We start from the raw sequence: 22599 nt of genomic DNA on the forward strand, positions 1-22599 counted from the left end.
GTCTCTGTTATTCCAATCACATCATAATTCCTTGACTGTGCCAGAACTTCCAGGTCTCCCTGCTTGTTTCCCAGGCTTCTTGCATTTGTGTATAGACATTTAAGATAACTTGCTGATTGTCCTGCTTTCTCAGTATGAGGCAGGAGCCCTCCCCTCTTGCGCTCTCCTGCTCATGCTTCCTCCCGGTATCCCACTTCCCCACTTACCTCAGGGCTTTGGTCTCCTTCCCTCAGTGTACCTAGTTTAAAGCCTTCCTCACTAGGTTAGCCAGCGTGCTTGTGAAGATGCTCTTCCTTCTCTTCATTAGGTGGAGCCTGTCTCTGCCTAGCACTCCTCCTTCTTGGAACACCATCCCATGGTCAAAGAATCCAAAGCCTTCTCTCCAACACCACTTGTGTAGCCATTCAATAGGTAGATACGCTGGAGGGCAGGGATAGGGTTCAGAGTGACCTAGAAAAATTGGAGGATTGGGCCAAAAGAAATCTGATGAGGTTCAACAAGGACAAGTGTAGAGTCCTGCATTTAGGACGGAATAATCCCATGCACTGCAACAGGCTGGAGACCGACTGGCTAAGCGGCAGTTCTGCAGAAAAAGAACCTGGGGATTACAGTGGACGAGAAGCTGGATATGAGCCAACTGTGTGCCCTTGTTGCCAGGAAAGCTAATGGCATATTGGGCTGCACTAGTAGGAGCATTGCCAGCAGATCGAGGGAAGTTATTATTCCCCTCTATTCGACAATGGTGAGGCCACATCTGGAATATTGCATCCAGTTTTGGGCCCCCCACTACAGAAAGGATGTGGACAAATTGGAGAGAGTCCAGCAGAGGGCAATGAAAATGATTAGGGGGCTGGGGCACATAACTTATGAGGAGAGGCTGAGGGAACTGGGCTTATTTAGGCTGCAGAAGAGAAGAGTGGTGGTGGTGGGGATTTGTTAGCAGCCTTCAAGTACCTGAAGGGGGATTCCAAAGATGATGTGTCTAAGCTGTTCTCAGTGGTGGCAGATGACAGAACAAGGAGCAATGGTCTCAAGTTGCAGTGGGGGAGGTCTAGGTTGGATATTAGGAAAAACTATTTCACTAGGAGGGTGGTGAAGCAAGGGAATGGGTTCCCTAGGGAGGTGTTGGAATCTCCATCCTTAGATGTTTCTAAGGCCTGGCTTGACAAAGTCCTGGCTGGGATGATTTATTTGGGGTTGGTCCGGCTTTGAGCAGGGCCTTGGACTAGATGACCTCCTGAGGTCTCTTCCAACCTTAATCTTCTATGATTCTATAATTAGTTGCATAGCATAGTTAATGAAACAGGCTGTTTGAAATTACTCTGGGTATATTGAAAAAGAGAATAATATGAAAAAAATCATTTTGAAGTTGCTGCTACAGTTAGGACCAATCTATGATTTCTTATGTACCCCAAACTCTCATTGACTTCAGATATAATTTGAATTTTGAGTGTGAAAGCTGCATAGGGTGGCATGGCCCTTGGATGCTCACCTTTAGGGGGAAAAAATCCTTAAAACCTTTTATCCAGAGGTACTGTGCATTTGCTTTTCTTCAAATAGATAGACATAAAATCTGTTATGCGTCCTAATTGGTGGAGGTGGAATTTAAATCTTTGACAATGGATTGATTGACAATGGGTTCTCTTCCCTGGGAGAGAAATGAATGGTGCACATACCCAGCATATTCTTCTTTTCCTAGTTTGTTCACTGTATGGATACCAGTGCCTGTTCATCTCTTACAAAGGTGGCAAAAGTTATAGCAAATCTTTATTCAGGAAAATCCTCATTCGCTAACGCAACTAAAACATGCCTGAGTCCCAACCCTTTATGTAAAAAGAAAAGGAGTACTGAAGAGGGCTGTAGCTCATGAAAGCTTATGCTCAAATAAATTGGTTAGTCTCTAAGGTGCCACTAGTACTCCTTTTCTTTTTGCGAATACAGACTAACACGGCTGCTACTCTGAAAGCAACCCTTTAGGTAGGCTCTGCTGCTTTTCTGTATCTGTAGTACAAGTGTAGTCAAGGACAAAATGTTTCACTTGCTGTTAAACTACGTTCAGCACCAGTTTAACTGCACTGGTTAGATGCCTGTTGTCAACAAGGGAGAATTTTGCTTATGTAGATGAGATTTGTGTGTGGCAGGCACGCTAAAAGGTTCGGCAGTGCTGTAACTAATTCAGCATGACCATTTCAGCACGGGGATACATTAACGTGCTTGAACTTTAACTGTTTACGTCAAGTGGTTTGATTATGAATAGTTGTTGATAAATCTCGTTTAGTTACTTTTCTGGGTTTTATACTTGATTTCTCCTGTACAGATTCTTCAGTTTGAGGATATTTTGGCCAACCCATCCTACCGAGAGCACTTTCGACTGTACATGGAAAGGATGGACAAGAGGGCTTTGATTAGCCTTTGGGAGTCTGTGGACTATCTGAAGAATGCTAACAAGGTAGAAGTAGTGTGAAGTATATGGGGGCTTGTAAATAAAACTGAATATTTATATGGTGAATTTTGCTGCAAAATCAATATATGAAAAAAATTCTCTGTTAACATTTTCTTTTTTTAGTCTAAGAAATGGAGCACAGAATGGTGCTAGAAATGTCATTATTTCAATCTATTTATGTTGCCTTGGTCTTCTGATAACAGGGCATAATTTAAAAATCCTTTACTTTTTGAACAGAGAGGAGGAAAGAGAAGAAGTTATAAACACAAATGATGATAAAAAGGTCACATACAACAGCCCATTTAAAAGAGACAAAACCAGTATAGCGTTTTTTCTTAACCCACTGAGAAATAATTTTCAGTAATTTATTGACTGTTTTATAGCTGCTCTTATCTTATTACCAAGTAAATTACCATGCAATACCTTGTCTCGCTGCTCGAAACTTTTCAACTGGATAGCTACTACACCTACATTGTTCCTTTTATGCTACTCCTCCCATTGGGAGTGATGCAAAGCCCATTGAAGAGCATAGGCGTCTTTCCACTGATTTCAGTGAGCTTAAGATCACAAGTTAAAGATACTTACTTTTTCTGTGTGTACTTAAAGAGATTTTTCTTTAAGCCCCCTCTTCTGCTAGTTCAGAACACCTTTTGGCTCCAGAGTGATACGAGTAAAGTCATTGAAGTGGCACATTGTAGAACACTGTACTATATCGGATGGGTAAGTGGGTTCAGAAATGGGGGTAGAAAAGTATAATTTAAAACTGCAAGAAGCAGCTCTGAACACTGGACGGGGTAAGTATGCTGTGGACACAGGGAGGAAATATTTTTTGTTTGTGAATATTGGAGTAGCCAGAGGTTTATTTGTGAATATAATTTGGTGAAACTTTCTGGATTTCCCTTAGCATGAAATCCAAATTTTCATATTGAACATCAGTTATTATTCATTGATTGTCATGTATTCTCTGTTTAAAAAAACATGTTCATCAAATCAGGGAGCAGAACAATACCTTATCATGACTTAGATGACAAATCACACACTATGAATAGTGAGCAGTAGAAGATGTGGTCCAAGTGAATGATTGACAATATCCACAGGCTCAAATTTAGCTACTAATCACTCCAGGACCTATTACTAGGGTTCCCCTTTGTATTTTCAAGAGTGATGAGTGTCCTGAGTCATGTTTGTCATTGTTTTTGCCGATGTTCTGTCATCTCATGCTTATACTGCTCCATGGAATTCTGCCCCTATCTGGTAGACATGGGTCACTTGATATACTTTTCAGGGAGATTGTCACATACATTGAGCATTTTCCTTTTTTTTATTTAACCTCTTCCCTCATTTTTTGGTGCAAATTTCATCCCTATGCCCTTTTTGTATACATGGTGAATATGTTTGCGTATTTGTTTTGGTGTTGTCGCTCACTAAATAATTATTAGACTGGTTACAGTCCCATTTTATAAAACAAAAAATGTTCTGCAAAGAGAATTTGTACATCCGGTTAAAGCTAAAAGCTAAGAAACCTGACACAACTAATTTGCTTTTGAAATTTCAGTTTAGAATGGGGAGCAAAAAGCTGCTATAATATTCTCTTTCCGTCTCAATACAATACAAAAGCTGGTAAAGAGAGGTCAAATTTTAGTGCTTAGTCATTTCCTTGGGTATGCAGACATCCATCATTTTATATCTTGTAAAACTGACTATTCTGCATGGCTGCCCAAGCATGGTAGCTGATATTAACATGAGATGTAGAGATGTGCACTTGCATATTCAGGCACAAGAGACAGCCAGTTCAACCTTCTTTAAATAAAATCTATGAGGATTCTGAGACATGGTCCTCTTTTTACATTTATTTTTCTCTTCTTTCCCCCATCCTACCCCCTTTATTTTCCAGGCTGAAATACCTCAACTAGTGAGTGAAATTTATCAGAATTTCTTTGTGGAAAGCAGAGAAATCCCTGTGGAAAAGTCACTTTACAAAGAAATACAGCAAAGTCTTGTGGGCAATAAAGGCATTGAAGTTTTCTACAAAATTCAGACTGATGTTTATGAAACACTAAAGGACAGGTACTACCCCTCCTTCATTGTCAGTGATTTATATGAGAGGCTGATCAAGAAAGAAGAAGAGAGAATTGCAGTTCAGTTGACTTCTGAGGACAAGGATGAAGTGGTGAGTCAAATCTATAATTCTTGCTGCTTTTATTACCGGAGGATGATCTGAGTGAAAAGCAAATGAGTACTTCCTATTCTCAAGCTTTGTGCTTATTTTACTACTTTCTCAATCTTTGTTATTTATATCTCGTAAGCTATTCCACCAAACACCACAAAGTTGATCATATTCCATTTTTTTCAGTTTTTACACAGGTCTCTAATAGTATGCATATAGATAGCAAAGAGGCACTTTATCTTGTCTTCGGTTCCAGGGATGCAAAGTGTTTGTACTTGATGAAGGAAGGATTTTCCTCAGCTCTGCTAAACTATTGAGAAGCTGTTTAGTCTCTTCTGAGAAGACTTGAAATTTCAGTGTTACCTTTGTACTTCATCGGTACAAAGAACAATTCGCATTCTTTTATCCAAGAAGAGTAGCTGCAAGCATGTCTATGCTTGGATCATCACTAGGGTGCATGGCATTTTTAAACCAATATACAAATGCAATACGATTATGATAATGGTAAACCTTGCCATTTAATTTTTAGCTTTCATTTTGACATATCTCCAGTTGCTTACATGCTGGGTGTTCCATATTATGATCACATAATAAAGCGTGTTCAACATATGGCAGGGGGTTTAAAAAGATACTACCCTTAACAATTAACTGATGATTTCTTTAACATCAAATGGAGCAAAATGACTGACTGGTTGAACTTTGTTAAAGTAATTAAGAGCTTTTGAGGTTTGTAAAAGCTTTCAAATACCAACCTTTTCATACTCCATAGTGAGCATGTCTATCCTTCTACTCTTTAGATCCTGAGCATTTTGTTCTAGATATCAACTCGCAAGCTTTGCCTTTTGGTAAAGGAAGTGGAAGATGAGTTTTCAATTATTTATTTTGTTTTGTTTTCAGCTGTTTACTGTTTAAGTTGGCTTAAACAATTATTATTTCAATCTGGAGTTTGTACTAATCACATATATTGATAAAACTAAAGTAAATTGAAAGGAGAGAAGAAAACAATTGTCTACATCTTCTATAAACTAACTTCCTCCCCAGTGAGCTCTAATCTGTAAAGCCTCAAACCCCTACAGAATATATGTACTGAAAGCAGTAAAAAGGGAGTGGGGGAATGATGCTCAAGAGCTTATATAGACCATGTCTTAGATGAAAAGAAAATATTATTGTGTATTCATAATCTTAGTGCTTTTTATTAATTTACCAAAGAAATTAACTTTTAGGCTATATTAGAGGATAAAGCTGAAAAACAAAAAGTACAACTTGACTTGGAGATATTAAAGATGAAGTTCAAAATACTATAAGACGACTTTCCAAAGGGAAGCTCTCCAGGGCCAGATGTCTTTGCAGGCAAGTTCTATAAATCTTTTCAGGAGCTAGATCAGAGGCACTTATTTAGCTACACTTTTAACCAAGGATCTCAAAGCACTCCACAGGCATTAATGAATAAAGCCTAACAACTCTCCAGCAAGGTAAGGACTATTATCTTTGTTCTACAAGTGGGTAAACTGAGACACAGAGAAGTTAAGGGAATTGACAAAGGTCACACTGAGATGCAGAACTGGAATTAGCACCCAGATATGCTGACTCGCACTTTGCAGTCCTAAACACTAGGAAACAGTAACTCAGAATCTGAGGTTTTCCGATTTAATATTTAAATATGATTGAAAGGTCTTCAAATGAAACTTTGGATTCTATCCATCCCTTGTCCTCCACAGATGGTTTTGAGAGGCAAACTATCCTAGGGAAATACTTCAAACACACAGTTTTGTAGCATGTTCCCTCTTTTAATGTTTGCTCTTTTGTTAAATGGGTTTTTTTCTTGATAAGGAACTCAAGGTTCCTGTTTCTCTTTCTGTTATTCAGCTATGTATAGTCCAAATCATAGGGAGACCAAAGGCACCTCAAAAATGTGTCCTTCTGAGCCTTGCAATCAATAGGTGTTTCAGGAAACACTGACTTATTGCCCAGAAATGGCAAAGTATTAAAAAAAAAAAAAAAAGTTGTGTGATTTTGATTTCCTTATGTATGTTATCTAGAACCTGACACAGATAGCATTTTCCCTAAAGAAACTTATACAACATTTCAAGAATAGCTGTTGGTATTTTTTTTTTGGTCAGATAACATTTATTTTGGACTCTCCTACAGTCGTCAGCACCTAATTCTTCAGCATTACCATCAGTTATCTTTCCTTTAAATCCTTGAGGGAATATGTGCAGATTTTGAAGGCTGCACTTTGGTCTTTGCACATCTCATTCCGTCTATCAGCAACTCTGCAGTGTGGATAAAGATTTTTTTTTAAACTGTTTGTCACAAATTGTTAATGAAGAGTGTACAATTAGAGCACTTCTCTCTAATACAGCAATGCTAATTGCTCTACAGTGAGCCACAAGGGGCTTTGAAAGGAGCATAAGAAGAAGTGAATCTTGTCTGCAGAAGCTTTCACAGGCTTTCAGATATGGGGGGAAATAATACTGTTGGCTCATGGTCCTTCAGTTTCATGTATAGCAAATGATGCAACTGAGAAATCATTTTCCTCTGGCATAGTTATGTTTCTGGAGGGTTTGTTTTTGTTAGTAGAAACTTATGGCTTGATTAACACCACTACAAACCCCCCCCCCCCCGGTGGTGCTCAGTTCCCATGAGGGTGTGGGAGCCAGGGGTGCTTGGCACTTCTGAAAAATCAGGCTGAAAGGTTTCGTTACGTATCTTTAGAGACAGAGCTGTACTGTGAGGGGAGGGCAAGAGGTGCACCTTCCAGCTGACCCTTAATATCTCCGGAGATGATGGCGGAGGGAACTTGCTGGACAGTGAGTTTGTTATAGCTGTAGAACAGGTAGAGCGAGCTCTCCCCTTCTTCCACAGTTGCCACTCTTTTGCACTAGTGCCAGCACATAGGGAGGAGTGGGGCAGTGACCCGGCCTGTGTCACAACCAAGACATGCTCCCTGGGGTCTCCAGTGCTTCTGGTATCACTGCCTGGACTTCCCTTGCACTTCCCACCTGCAGTCATCTTGTAGTTCTCCTTCTGAGGGCTTCTTGCTGACTCCCCAGTGCACCTGTGTTGAAGTGGCCATATATAAATATGTGTTGGAGTGGCAATATATTTCCACCGTCTTCAAGACTCAGAGCTGCAGTATTTACTCAGTGTGTGGCTTCGAATACTAATTATGACCACCAACTTGTATTCTGCTTTTATATTCCAAATGTTGAGTCTTATTCTCACTTACAATAAAGCCACAGTTTAAAGTCCGTTTATACTATCAGAGCAGCCTAAATGGGACATAGTGTAACTGAGACTAAGGCTCTTTGTCAGCTTCTTACTGCTACATTACATGATAGATGTGGAAGTAAAAATAAGAATCTATTATAACTTTTGCACCACATGCCCTTTTAGTCTGGGATTTGTCTATACCAGTGGTTCTCAGACTGTGAGTCGGGACCCCAAAGTGGGTTGCGACCACATTTTAATGAGATCGCCAGGGTTGGCTTAGACTTGCTGGGTCAGGGGCTGAAGCCAGAGTCGAAACCCTACTGTCTGGGGACGAAGCCTGAGGGCTTCAGCCATGGGTAGTGAGGCTGAAATTACAGGCTGAAGCCCTTGGGCTTTGGCTTTGGCCCCTCCATGCAGGGAGGCAGGGATCTGGCGGGCTCAGGCTTCGGTCCCCCCTCCTGGGGTCGTGTAGTGACTTTTGTTGTCAGAAGAGGGTCACGGTGCAATTAAGTTTGAGAACCCCGGGTCTATACTGAGATTAATTGTTTGTTGTACATAGATGTAAAGTGCAAATAATGAAGCATGCGTAGCAAACAGGTAACAGATTTAACTTATTTTGCATCAGTGACATAGACTTTTTAATAACTAACATTTTTATTTCTAGAGCCAAGGTTGTGAAGACGTTATTGATGAATGCAGCGCAAGAATTAATGAACAGGCAAATTATGCTGTAAATAAACTTCGCCAGCTAAATGACAAACTTGAATATAAGAGACAGGCTCTTAATTCCATATGTAATTCACCAAAACCAGACAAAAAGGTAATGCTTTCAGTAGTCTCAGTCTGAATTTATTTTACTTATTTGCATCTGTGATACCAACGGGGTGTTACCTATTTTTCAGACAAATATAAGGACAAGGTCCCTGCTCTAAAGAATTTATAATTTAAAAGAGCGTCAGAGCCACTGCCATAAGTATTTCAAAAATGAATTTAAAAGTCTCTTGTTCTTAATAATTTATAGTACTCTCTTAGAACCCTGGAAATGTTTCCCCAATAGGTTTTTATCCTCTTCTGTTTTGCAAATACAATTTCTTCCCTACATCTGTATCTGCTTCTTCCAAATGAGTTGTTATAGCAACCCAAGCCAACAAGGCGGTTCTGTATACTCTTCCTCCTTGCTGCTTCAAAAGCATTACAGCTCTGGGGATCAGATCTGTCAGTAAACTTGTGCGCTCTCTGCTGGCCCTGCAGGTACAGAGCACAATGCCTTGTAGCTACTGTAGTGGTGATAGGTTTATTTAATCTTAAAAAAATTATCCAGAGAGTGGCTAAATTTCTTTACAAGGAGCTATTTAGAATTCTAAGGGCATTATTTCACCAGACTGTAGTCATTCTGAGATAGCTGAAACCCCTACAGTATTGGGACCAAAATCATAACCTAGCTTTTTGCTCTTTAGAATATGTTACACCATTTGCCCAAAAATGATTATTTTTAGAAATGGGCTGGGATGGTGAATCTGGATTAGGATCTGGCTAAAGTTCAGGTTTAAAGATGATTTAGTGCTGTAGTTCAGCTATGACTGAGTCAAAATCTTGAGTTCTTGTGAGATTTTGTCCCCAAACAGTGGATGTCTTCTGAAGTCAAAACTTGCAAAACTCCCACAATTTTGAGCCATTTCTCCTTCTGATGAGATCTTTTCCACACTGGGGAAGGTTCAGATGTAGATACTCAAATCCAAATGTCCTTCTCCCTGGAAATTTCAAGGGTAGTATTTTCAAATTCAAGGTAATAGTTCTGATCCTTTACTGACTTATTTTGGTGAGGATTTTCTTTCTTTTTAGCCTTTTGTTCCAGTAACTGTGGCCACAGAGTAGAAAGGATATAACAGAAACTGATGCTGTGTTGAAGGTCAAGTGATCTGATTTTTTCTTCAGAGATGCTGAGCATACACAGTTCATGCTGAAATCAATGGGAGCTGCAGTTTCGCAGCTTCTCTGAAAATCAGGCCACTGCTATATTTAATGAACAGCAAAAGGAAATTATTGGTTGAAATATTAACAAAACATTTCAGTAAGTTCTTTCCTCAACTCTGTTAAATTGGATGAAAATCAGCAATTCTTAATTTGAAAGATGAAAGAAATGAGGGATCCAACTCTTAAAATGTTGAAATGAATCTCTCTAAGGATCAGAAAGGGAGAACATTTTTAAAAAAGTAGATAAATAGTTTAACCCTTTAATTTTTCAGTGCATTTAACTGACCTTTTTAAATGTTTGTAGTCTGGGAGAATGGCCTGCAGATTTTAAATGACCTTTTAGATTTTAAATTACCTTTAAAAAAATCTAAATCTGCCACTCAGTTGTTCATTTTCTTTCTGTGCAAATCACTGCTCTCTTTGTGGGATCTATACAGAAACAACATGTGAGCTCATCACAGGTTTGTAGCACCAATAAATTTATATGCTAATTCCCCAGTTGGTGTTTCTATTCTCAATGATGAAAATAGAGAAGAAAGGAGCTGTTAATTTCAGATCCATCAGAAATGTGAAGAAGGGATTAGTGATTGCAAATGGAAAATAGCAATCTGTAGAGAGACCTCTTCAGTTGTCTTGGAAGCATATTAAAAACAGCAGAGCTCACACAAAAATATAATGCTAAGCAGTGTTTGGCAGTGTCCTTTTAAAAATAAAAAGCACTGCCATGCAGGGTATCTCAACCATTGTCTTCAGTTATGTCTGTGTGGATTCCACTGTAGTTATGCATGTGCCTCATGCATGCAAGATCAGAGTCTTCTGAATAACAATGTCCAGTAGGGCTGTGCATATGCCCTGTGCCACCTTCCCATGCTTCCTTGTGAGCATAAAGGGAGGAGTTGCCATGTCCATCCCTCAGTTCCCTCTTGGCACCCATGGTAGCAAGACACCAACACAGCGGTGTCTGACTCACCACTCTCTTTAGTGCTTCATTCTTCTCCTCAGCTTTGGCCTGATTGGACTCGGAAAGGACAACAGCCCCGTACAGTGGAGTAAGGCACTTTGCGTCAACCTCTGCACACGGCGCACTCCAAACCATGATTATTTAAATGCTTCCTGTGTTGTGATGGACTAATCCCACTCACAGCTGCTGCCTGGGCGAGAGCCAGGTTCCAGACAGATGCAGAGCTTGCCATTCCTTTTTCTCCAAGATGTGTAAGTTCAGGTAGAGTCTGTAAGAATCACTTTTGAACTGGAGGAAATGGCAATGCCTAACAGGAGCAGAAGAAGCCATCCTTGGCTCGTGCCTCTTCCAGCAGACACCTCATGCTGGGATCCAGCAGTGAGAAAAAGCCAAAAAGTTACAGAAGGCACTGGCACTGAGATCCCTGGTGCCAGCAGCCCTAGTATTGGCAGCCTTGATACAAGTAGCCCCAGCATCAACCCCAGAACCCACGGACCCAATGCCAAAGACCATCACCAAAAGGCAGGCCAACATGGAGCATAGGCAGTAGCATAGCTCTGAGCATCATTCTGGGTTGTCTTGAATGGAGGGAAATAAACACCAGTTCATCAGAGACAAATCCTCTAAGCTCTTCAGTGGTTCGAGGGCTGGAGGGTTGAGTTCGACTGCAGTGTAGAGGAAGAGCTGGAGAAGAGGAATAGTCCAATACTGACCTTGCCACTGGCATCGATGCTGGCACTAAGGATTTATCCTATCATGGTTCTGAGATACATTTTGGAGGCGGAATGCATATTTCCATTCAAGACATCATCCACACCAAGACCATTGCTGGCACTGGATTGCCCTACCCAATGGTGCCACCATTCAGTATCACCTTTGCCATCCCACTCGTTCTCACTGAAATGAAGCTGGGATGTGTCTCCCCTGCATTCAGGAGGGGATCATGCAGGAGGCAGTGGAGGCTCCTTGTTTAGGGCACAAATACAGGCAAAACGCAAGGGGCAGTGGGGTGGGTCATTCTCAATTTCAGTGCCTGATAACTTCATGGTTCTCCAGGATTTGCTCACCCAGATCACTGAGACCCTGAACACTGAAACCTTGGTAATCCAGGAAAAGTCCTGTAAACTCTTTGACCTCCTGAGCTCCTCATCCCCAGCCAGGATTGCCCTCCTCATCAATAAGGGTATGTGCAAGCTAGTGAAGTGACTTTGGTAGACTCCAGACACAGTTTGTTCTTCATCTAAGAGGATTTGAAAGAGGTACCAGGTCTCACACAAGGATTTGAGGCATTTCTATATCCAGGTCCCCAGTGGCATTAGTGGTACAGGGTCAAAAAAAAAAAAAAAGTGGTCTGCAAAGTGCATCTGAAAAGAGGACACTCAGAAACTGGAACTCTTCAGGCACAAGGTTTAGTCCTTCATCTTACTACAGCTCTGCATTGTGAGCTATCAGGCCTTGTTCTTGAAATACATTTTTCTCACCTGGGAGATAGCGGTCTCCTTCCTTCCAAAAATCTCACAAGATAGTAGGGATAACTGAGAGATCATGAAGGAAGGCCAAATGGTCACAACGTCTGCCTTCCTAGCAGCTGTGGATGCTTTGGACACAGCTGCCACATTGATGGCCTTGGGGGTCACCATGAGATGGGCCTTTTGGTTTCAAGCATCCAGCATTACTAAGGAGATGCAGTGCACCATAGAGGACCTGCCCTTCTAAGTGGTGGACCTCTTCAGTAGCCAAACAGATGATGCACTCCACTCCCTTAACAGTTCTAGGGCTATGTTATGTTCACTAGGGATGTACACCCCAGCTCCCTACAATAAGCCACAGTAATAATCAACCCCAAGAGCATGAGAGAGCTCTCTCCTCTTCCCAGACTAGTTGAACAGAGTACCCTTCATGAAACCTGGTACTCCAGGAGACAATTGTCATCCTCCTCTTTTGTCATGTACCCAGCACCATTTCAGAGGCAGCAGGTTTGGCAGGAATGTGGGATCCACACTGACACAGTATGGTTACTTACCCCATAGTAACTGGGTCTTTGAGATGTGACCCACCCTGCTTTTTGGAGTCCTCAGCTACCATGGGCTTTGAATTGTGAGGGAGCTGTGGGAAGGTCGCAGCCACTCTACCCTTTATACCTTCACATGAGAGTCCAGAGGGGGCCCAGGTGAATGTGATGAGGGTGTGGAAATAAAAGGATGACGTGACTAGTTGGTGGGAGAGGGCGATTTGAGTGGCAGTGTTACTGATGTATGCTTTTTGGGGGAGGAAATGTGATAAATGGGAATATGTCACTATTCTTTCCCTCAGCCTTCCAGACTCCTCTTGCAGATTCCCACTTCCCCTTGCTCTAGAGCAGTGGTTTTCAAACTGCATGTCATGACCCAGCACTGGGTCACGGAATGTCAGGCACTGGGTCGTGGCAACTCTGGTCAGCATTGCCGACCAGGCCGTTAAAAGTCCCATCGGCAGTGCCGCCCAGCTATGGCAGGCTAGTCCCTAACTTTTCTGACACCGCGCTGCGCCCTGGAAGCAGCCAGCAGCAGGTCTGGCTCCTAGGTGCGGGGCGGGGGCCCACGGGGCTCTGTGCACAATGGGAGCTGGGTGTGTGTGTCTGCGGGTGAGACCCGCACGGAGCTGCTTGCACACCCTCACCTAGGAGCCAGACTTGCTGCTGGCTGCTTCCAGGGCGCAGTGCGGTCCACAGTGCCAGGACAGGCAGGAAGCCTGCCTTAGCACCCTCACTGTGCTGCTGCCTGGGAGCTGCCCGAGGTAACCCATGCCCCAATCCCGTTCCCCAGCCCTGAGCCCCCCCAAACCCAGAGCCCCTTCCTGCACCCCAAACTCCTCATCCCCAGCCCAGAGCCCACACCACAGCCCGGAGCCCTGATCCCCTTCCACACCCCAAACCCCTCATCCTCAGCTCTGTTCGGTCGCAGGCATCAACAGTTTTCTTCAACTGGGTCGCCAGAAAAATGTTTGAAAACCACTGCTCTAGAGTGCCCCCTAAGGTTCCTCTCCTGCCTCCTATCTTATCTCTAAAGTCAAGCCCCATAAGTTATGTCTGTGCAAACTCAGTCTAGTGTATCAGTAACTAGCTTGTCACTTGTCAAGCAGAGCAGCCAACTGCTCTTTGATGTTGCTGAGTTATAAGCAATGGAATCTAGGGCATTATCTAAGACCTAGTAGCATGGCAGAATGAGAGGATACGGCAGGTAAAGGCAACTGCTAGGCCTGGTTTAAAAATTAAAGTGGTAGGGAGGTGTGGAACCCAGAGATTTCAGAGGAGGTGATGGGCAGAAGTGGCTGAATGTTGTTCTTGTTAGGTTTGTCCTGGCTTTGAAAAAACTACTGGCATATTTAGACTAACTGAGACAGAGTCTGACTTTTGAAACCAGGACTATCTGTTTAGCAACATAAAGGGAATTATGTGAGCACAAATGTGTCAGGATTAATAAATAGTATCAAATAATGTCAGGACACGAAGACCATTTAAGTCTATGGGAGTTTTCCTAATACCTGAGAAGTGTTACTACCTCTTTGGATTAATATGAAGTTTTAGTTACCATGCAACAGAGTCCTCCAGCCCACTCAATCAAGAGTCTGATGTTTGTTCTGTCCCCTTCACAGATCATAGAATCATAGAGTATCAGGGTTGGAAGGGACCTCAGGAGGTCATCTAGTCCAACCCCCTGCTCAAAACAGGACCAATCTCCAACTAAATCATCTCAGCCAGGGCTTTGTCAAGCCTGACCTTAAAAACTTCTAAGGAAGGGATTCCACCACCTCTCTATATAACGCATTCCAGTGCTTCACCACCCTCCTAGTGAAAAAGTTTTTCCTAATATCCAACCTAAACCTCCCCCACTGCAACTTGAGGCCATTACTCCTCATTCTGTCATCTGCTACCACTGAGAACAGTCTAGATCCATCCTCTTTGGAACCCCCTTTCAGGTAGTTGAAAGCAGCTATCAAATCCCTCCTCATTCTTCTCTTCCGCAGACTAAACAGTCCCAGTTCCCTCAGCCTCTCCTCATAAGTCATGTGTTCCAGTCCCCTAATAATTTCTGTTGCCCTCCGCTGGACTCTTTCCAATTTTTCCACATCCTTCTTGTAGTGTGGGGCCCAAAACTGGACACACTACTCCAGATGAGGCCTCACCAATGTCGAATAGAGGGGAATGATCACGTCCCTCCATCTGCTGGCAATGCCCCTACTTATACATCCCAAAATGCCATTGGCCTTCTTGGCAACAAGGGCACACTGTTGTCTCATATCCAGCTTCTCGTCCACTGTAACCCCTAGGCCCTTTTTGCAGAACTGCTGCCGAGCCATTCGGTCCCTAGTCTGTAGTGGTGCATGGGATTCTTCCGTCCTAAGTGCAGGACTCTGCACTTGTCCTTGTTGAACCTCATCAGATTTCTTTTGGCCAATCATCTAATTTGTCTAGGTCCCTCTGTGTCTTATCCCTACCCTCCAGCGTATCTACCTCTCCTCCCAGTTTAGTGTCATCTGGAAACTTGCTGAGGGTGCAATCCATGCAATCTTCTAGATCATTTATGAAGATATTGAACAAAACCGGCCCCAGGACCGACCCTTGGAGCACTCCACTTGATACCGGCTGCCAACTAGACATGGAGCCATTGATCACTACCCGTTGTGCCCGACAATCTAGCCAACTTTCTCTCCACCTTATAGTCCATTCATCCAGCCCATACTTCTTTAACTTGCTGGCAAGAATACTGTGGGAGACCGTATCAAAAGCTTTGCTAAAGTCAAGGAATAACACGTCCACTGCTTTCCCCTTATCCACAGAGCCAGTTATCTCCTCATAGAAGCCAATTAGGTTAGTCAGGCATGACTTTCCCTTGGTGAATCCATGCTGACTGTTCCTGATCACTTTCCTCTCCTCTAAGTGCTTCAGAATTGATTCCTTGAGGACCTGCTCCATGATTTTTCCAGGGACTGAGGTGAGGCTGACCGGCCTGTAGTTCCCAGGATCCTCATTCTTCCCTTTTTTAAAGATGGGCACAACATTAGCCTTTTTCCAGTCATCCAGGACCTCCCCCGATCGCCATGAGTTTTCAAAGATAATGGCCTATGGCTCTGCAATCACATCCGCCAACTCCTTTAGCACTCTCGGATGCAGCGCATCCAGCTCCATGGACTTGTGCTCGTCCAGCTTTTCTAAATAGTCCCAAACCTCTTCTTTCTCCACAGAGGGCTGGTCATCTCCTCCCCATGCTGTGCTGCCCAGTGCAGTAGTCTGGGAGCTGACCTTGTTCGTGAAGACAGAGGCAAAAAAAGCGTTGAGTACATTAGCTTTTTCCACATCCTCTGTCACTAGGTTGCCTCCCTCATTCAGTAAGGGGCCCACACTTTCCTTGACTTTCTTCTTGTTGCTAACATACCTGAAGAAACCCTTCTTGTTACTCTTAACATCTCTTGCTAGCTGCAACTCCAGGTGTGATGTGGCCTTCCTGATTTCACTGCTGCATGCCCGAGCAATATTTTTATACTCTTCCCTGGTCATTTGTCCAATCTTCCACTTCTAGTAAACTTCTTTTTTGTGTTTAACATCAGCAAGGATTTCACTGTTAAGCCAAGCTGGTTGCCTGCCATATTTACTATTCTTTCTACACATCGGGATGGTTTGTCCCTGTAACCTCAATAAGGATTCTTTAAAATACAGCCAGCTCTCCTATACTCCTTTCCCTCTCATGTTATTCTCCCAGGGGATCCTGCCCATTAGTTCCCTGAGGGAGTCAAAGTCTGCTTTTCTGAAGTCCAGGGTCCGTATTCTGCTGCTCTCCTTTATTCCCTGTGTCAGGATCCTGAACTCGACCATCTCATGGTCACTGCCTCCCAGGTTCCCATCCACTTTTGCTTCCCCTACTAATTCTTCCCTGTTTGTGAGCAGCAGGTCAAGAAGCGCTCTTCCCCTAGTTGGTTCCTCCAGCACTTGCACCAGGAAATTGTCCCTTACACTTTCCAAAAACTTCCTGGATTGTCTGTGCACCACTCTATTGGTCTCCCAGCAGATATCGGAGTGATTGAAGTCTCCCATGAGAACCAGTGCCTGCGAACTAGTAACTTCTGTGAGTTGCCGGAAGAAAGCCTCGTCCACCTCATCCCCCTGGTCCAGTGATTTATAGCAGACTCCCATCACGACATCACCCTTGTTGCTCACACTTCTCAACTTAATCCAGAGACTCTCAGGTTTTTCTGCAGTTTCATACTGGAGCTCTGAGCAGTCATACTGCTCCCTTACATACAGTGCAACTCCCCCACCTTTTCTTCCCTGCCTGTCCTTCCTGAACAGTTTATATCCATCCATGACAGTACTCCAGTCATGTGAGTTATCCCACCAAGTCTCTTTTATTCCAATCACTTCATAATTCCTTACAGATGGCTGTTTCCCCACAGTGAAAAGATGAAAGTTTAAAGGTGAACTGCAAACTTTAAAATGAAAGTGAAGTTTATGTGCTGAATAACCTGATCACCAGGGCATTCAGCCAAAATTTAAACTAAACTTAAAATAGTCCTTCAGATCCTCCATGATCTGTTCGGTGAGCAAGGAGTATTTCACAGAGAAGAAAAAAGTACTTCCGGTTAAAGATGCTCTCCACATGAATTAGGCTTCATATTTATACAAACACAGGTTTACAGAACAAAATATCACAAAAATGTTTCTGTTGAGTTAAACACCCACTCAAAAATTCCACTTGACACTTGTTTGTGTTTGGAATTATTCTCCCAGGTTGTTTGCCTCCCAAAAATTGCAGTTTAGGGCGAGTTTATGAGAATCAGAAAGTAAAACTCACCCATCCTATTTTTGTTCACTAGACTGTGAGGAATGCAAAATGTGAACAAACAGTATAAGGGTATGTCTACACTACGAAATCAAGTTGAATTTATAGAAGTCGGTTTTTTAGAAATCGGTTTTATATATTCAAGTATGTGTGTCCCCACCGAAAATGCTCTAAGTGCATTAAGTGCAGTAACTCGCCGGAGTCCTTCCACAGTACCGAGGCTAGCGTTGACTTCCGGAGCATTGCACTGAGGATAGCTATCCCACAGTTCCCGCAGTCTCCGCTGCCCATTGGAATTCTGGTTTGAGATCCCAATGCCTGGTGGGGCTAAAACATTGTCGCAGATGGATCTGGGTACATATCGTCAGGTCCCCGTTCCCTCCCTCCCTCCGTGAAAGCAAGGGCAGACAATCGTGTCGCGCCTTTTTTCCTGAGTTACCTGTGCAGACGCCATACCACGGCAAGCATGGAGCCCGCTCAGGTAACCGTCACAGTATGTCTCCTGGGTGCTGGCAGACACGGTACTGCATTGCTACACAGTAGCAGCAACCCATTGCCTTCTGGCAGCAGACAGTGCAACATGACTGGTAGCCGTCATTGTCATATCCGAGGTGCTCCTGGTCGCGTCAGCCGGGAGCGCCTGGACAGACATGGGTGCAGGGACTAAGTTTGGAGTGACTTGACCAGGTCATTCTCTTTAGTCCTGCAGTCAGTCCTATTGAACCGTCTTATGGTGAGCAGGCAGGCAATATGGATTGCTAGCAGTCGTACTGTACCATCTTCTGCTGGGCAGGCAAGAGATGAGGATGGCTAGCAGTCGTATTGCACCGTCTTCTGCCGAGCCCTGAGATGTGGATGGCTTGCAGTCCTTCTGCACCGTCTGCTGCCAGCCAAAGATGTAAAAGATAGATGGAGTGGATCAAAACAAGAAATAGACCAGATTTGTTTTGTACTCATTTGCTTCCCCCCCCTTCTCCCGTCTAGGGGACTCATTCCTCTAGGTCACACTGCAGTCACTCACAGAGAAGGTGCAGCAAGGTAAATCTAGCCATGTATCAATCAGAGGCCAGACTAACCTCATTGTTCCAATAAGATCAATAACTTAGGTGCACCATTTCTTATTGGAACCCTCCGTGAAGTCCTGCCTGAAATACTCCTTGATGTAAAGCCACCCCCTTTGTTGATTTTAGCTCCCTGAAGGCAACCCTGTAAGCCATGTCGTCAGTCGCCCCTCCCTCTGTCAGAGCAACGGCAGACAATCGTTCCGCGCCTTTTTTCTGTGCGGACGCCATCCCAAGGCAAGCATGGAGGCCGCTCAGCTCACTTTGGCAATTAGGAGCACATTAAACACCACACGCATTATCCAGCAGTATATGCAGCACCAGAACCTGGCAAAGCGATACTGGGCGAGGAGGCGACGTCAGCGCGGTCACGTGAGTGATCAGGGCATGGACACAGATTTCTCTGAAAGCATGGGCCCTGCCAATGCATGCATCATGGTGCTAATGGGGCAGGTTCATGCTGTGGAACGCCAATTCTGGGCTCGGGAAACAAGCACAGACTGGTGGGACCGCATAGTGTTGCAGGTCTGGGACAATTCCCAGTGGCTGCGAAACTTTCGCATGCGTAAGGGCACTTTCATGGAACTTTGTGACTTGCTTTCGCCTGCCCTGAAGCGCATGAATACCAAGATGAGAGCAGCCCTCACAGTTGAGAAGCGAGTGGCGATAGCCCTGTGGAAGCTTGCAACGCCAGACAGCTACCGGTCAGTTGGGAATCAATTTGGAGTGGGCAAATCTACTGTTGGAGCTGCTGTGATGCAAGTAGCCCACGCAATCAAAGATCTGCTGATATCAAGGGTAGTGACCCTGGGAAATGTGCAGGTCATAGTGGATGGCTTTGCTGCAATGGGATTCCCTAACTGTGGTGGGGCCATAGACGGAACCCATATCCCTATCTTGGCACCGGAGCACCAAGCCGGCAAGTACATAAACCGCAAGGGGTACTTTTCAATAGTGCTGCAAGCTCTGGTGGATCACAAGGACGTTTCACCAACATCAACGTGGGATGGCCGGGAAAGGTACATGACGCTCGCATCTTCAGGAACTCTGGTCTGCTTCAAAAGCTGCAGGAAGGGACTTTATTCCCAGACCAGAAAATAACTGTTGGGGACGTTGAAATGCCTATATGTATCCTTGGGGACCCAGCCTACCCCTTAATGCCATGGCTCATGAAGCTGTACACAGGCAGCCTGGACAGTAGTCAGGAGCTGTTCAACTACAGGCTGAGCAAGTGCAGAATGGTGGTAGAATGTGCATTTGGACGTTTAAAGGCGTGCTGGCGCAGTTTACTGACTCGCTTAGACCTCAGCGAAACCAATATTCCCACTGTTATTACTGCTTGCTGTGTGCTCCACAATATCTGTGAGAGTAAGGGGGAGACGTTTATGGCAGGATGGGAGGTTGAGGCAAATTGCCTGGCTGCTGGTTACGTGCAGCCAGACACCAGGGTGGTTAGAAGAGCACAGGAGGGCGTGGTACGCATCAGAGAAGCTTTGAAAACCAGTTTCATGACTGGCCAGCCTACGGGGTGAAAGTTCTGTTTGTTTCTCCTTGATGAAACCCCCCGCCCCTTGGTTCACTCTACTTCCCTGCAAGCTAACCACTCTCCCCTCCTCCCTTTAATCATTGCTTGCAGAGGCAATAAAGTCATTGTTGCTTCACATTCATGCATTCTTTATTCATTCATCACACAAATAGGGGGATGACTACCAAGGTAGCCCAGGAGGGGTGGTGGAGGAGGGAAGGAAAATGCCACACAGCACTTTAAAAGTTTACAACTTTAAAATTTATTGAATGACAGCCTTCTTTTTTTTGGGCAATCCTCTGTGGCGGAGTGGCTGGTTGGCCAGTGGCCCCCCCACCGCATTCTTGGGCGTCTGGGTGTGGAGGCTATGGAACTTGGGGAGGAGGGCGGTTGGTTACACAGGGGCTGTAGTGGCAGTCTGTGCTCCAGCTGCCTTTGCTGCAGCTCAACCATACACTGGAGCATACTGGTTTGGTCCTCGAGCAGCCTCAGCATTGAATCCTGCCTCCTCTCATCATGCTGCCGCCACATTTGAGCTTCAGCCCTCTTTTCAGCCCGCCACTTACTCTCTTCAGCCCGCCACTTACTCTCTTCAGCCCGCCACCTCTCCTCCCGGTCATTTTGTGCTTTCCTGCACTCTGACATTATTTACCTCCACACATTCGTCTGTGCTCTGTCAGTGTGGGAGGACAGCATGAGCTCAGAGAACATTTCATCGCGAGTGCGTTTTTTTTTCTTTCTAATCTTCACTAGCCTCTGGGAAGGAGAAGATCCTGTGATCATTGAAACACATGCAGCTGGTGGAGAAAAAATAGGGACAGCGGTATTTAAAAAGACACATTTTATAAAACAGTGGCTACACTCTTTCAGGGTAAACCTTGCTGTTAACATTACATACATAGCACATGTGCTTTCGTTACAAGGTCGCATTTTGCCTCTCCCCACCGCGTGGCTACCCCCTCAAACCTCCCCCCTCCCCGTGCCTAACAGCGGGGAACATTTCTGTTCAGCCACAAGCAAACAGCCCAGCAGGAACGGGCTCCTCTGAGTGTCCCCTGAAGAAAAGCACTCTATTTCAACCAGGTGACCATGATTTATATCTTACTCTCCTGAGGATAACACAGAGAGATAAAGAACAGATGTTGTTTGAACGCCAGCAAACATACACTGGAATGCTTTGTTGTACAATGATTCCTGAGTACGTGTTACTGGCCTGGAGTGGTAAAGTGTCCTACCATGGAGGACGCAATAAGACTGCCCTCCCCAGAAACCTTTTGCAAAGGCTTTGGGAGTACATCCAGGAGAGCCGCGAATGCCAGGGCAAAGTAATCCTTTCACATGCTTGCTTTTAAACCATGTATAGTATTTTAAAAGGTACACTCACCGGAGGTCCCTTCTCTGCCTGCCGGGTCCAGGAAGCAGCCTTGGGTGGGTTCGGGGGGTACTGGCTCCAGGTCCAGGGTGAGAAACAGTTCCTGGCTGTCGGGAAAACTGTTTTCTCCGCTTGCTTGCTGTGAGCTATCTACAACCTCATCATCATCATCTTCGTCCCCAAAACCTGCTTCCGTGTTGCCTCCATCTCCATTGAAGGAGTCAAACAACACAGCTGGGGTAGTGGTGGCTGAACCCCCTAAAATGGCATGCAGCTCATCATAGAAGCGGCATGTTTGGGGCTCTGACCCGGAGCAGCCGTTCGCCTCTCTGGTTTTGTGGTAGGCTTGCCTCAGCTCTTTAAGTTTCACGCGGCAGTGCTTCGGGTCCCTGTTACGGCCTCTGTCCTTCATGCCCTGGGAGATTTTGACAAAGGTTTTGGCATTTCGAAAACTGGAACGGAGTTCTGATAGCACAGATTCCTTTCCCCATACAGCGATCAGATCCCGTACCTCCCATTCAGTCCATGCTGGAGCTCTTTTGTGATTTTGGGACTCCATCATGGTCACCTCTGCTGATGAGCTCTGCATGGTCACCTGCAGCTTGCCACGCTGGCCAAACAGGAAATGAGATTCAAAAGTTCGCGGTTCTTTTCCTGTCTACCTGGCCAGTGTATCTGAGTTGAGAATGCTGTCCAGAGCGGTCACAATGGAGCACTCTGGGATAGCTCCTGGAGGCCAATACCGTCGAATTGTGTCCACAGTACCCCAAATTTGACCCGGCAAGGCCGATTTAAGCGCTAATCCACTTGTCAGGGGTGGAGTAAGGAAATCGATTTTAAGAGCCCTTTAAGTCGAAATAAAGGGCTTCATCGTGTGGACGGGTGCAGGTTTACATCGATTTAACGCTGCTAAATTCGACCTAAAGTCCTAGTGTAGACCAGGGCTAAGTGTTTAAAGGTAAATTCATTTTTAACAATTCTTTCCATTTTAATAATGTGAGAAGATATTGGTGATGCAGGTAAGGAAATCTAGTTACTTTAGAAATACAAGAACATTTTCTTTTTATT

General features: G+C 44.4%; 1 protein-coding gene across 1 annotated transcript in view; it reads left to right on the forward strand.

Moving 5' to 3' along the window:
• Positions 1-22599, forward strand: part of SNX25 (sorting nexin 25) — a 169415-nt gene that overhangs the window by 111126 nt on the left and 35690 nt on the right. Inside the window, exons 8-10 of the mRNA XM_077815548.1 lie at positions 2318-2449; positions 4338-4613; positions 8488-8643. Coding sequence (XP_077671674.1) covers positions 2318-2449; positions 4338-4613; positions 8488-8643 — 564 coding nt within the window. The remainder of the gene's footprint in view (positions 1-2317; positions 2450-4337; positions 4614-8487; positions 8644-22599) is intronic.

The sequence above is a fragment of the Eretmochelys imbricata genome, chromosome 4 (genome assembly GCF_965152235.1).
Source record: "Eretmochelys imbricata isolate rEreImb1 chromosome 4, rEreImb1.hap1, whole genome shotgun sequence".
NCBI classification, from domain to species: Eukaryota; Metazoa; Chordata; order Testudines; family Cheloniidae; genus Eretmochelys; species Eretmochelys imbricata.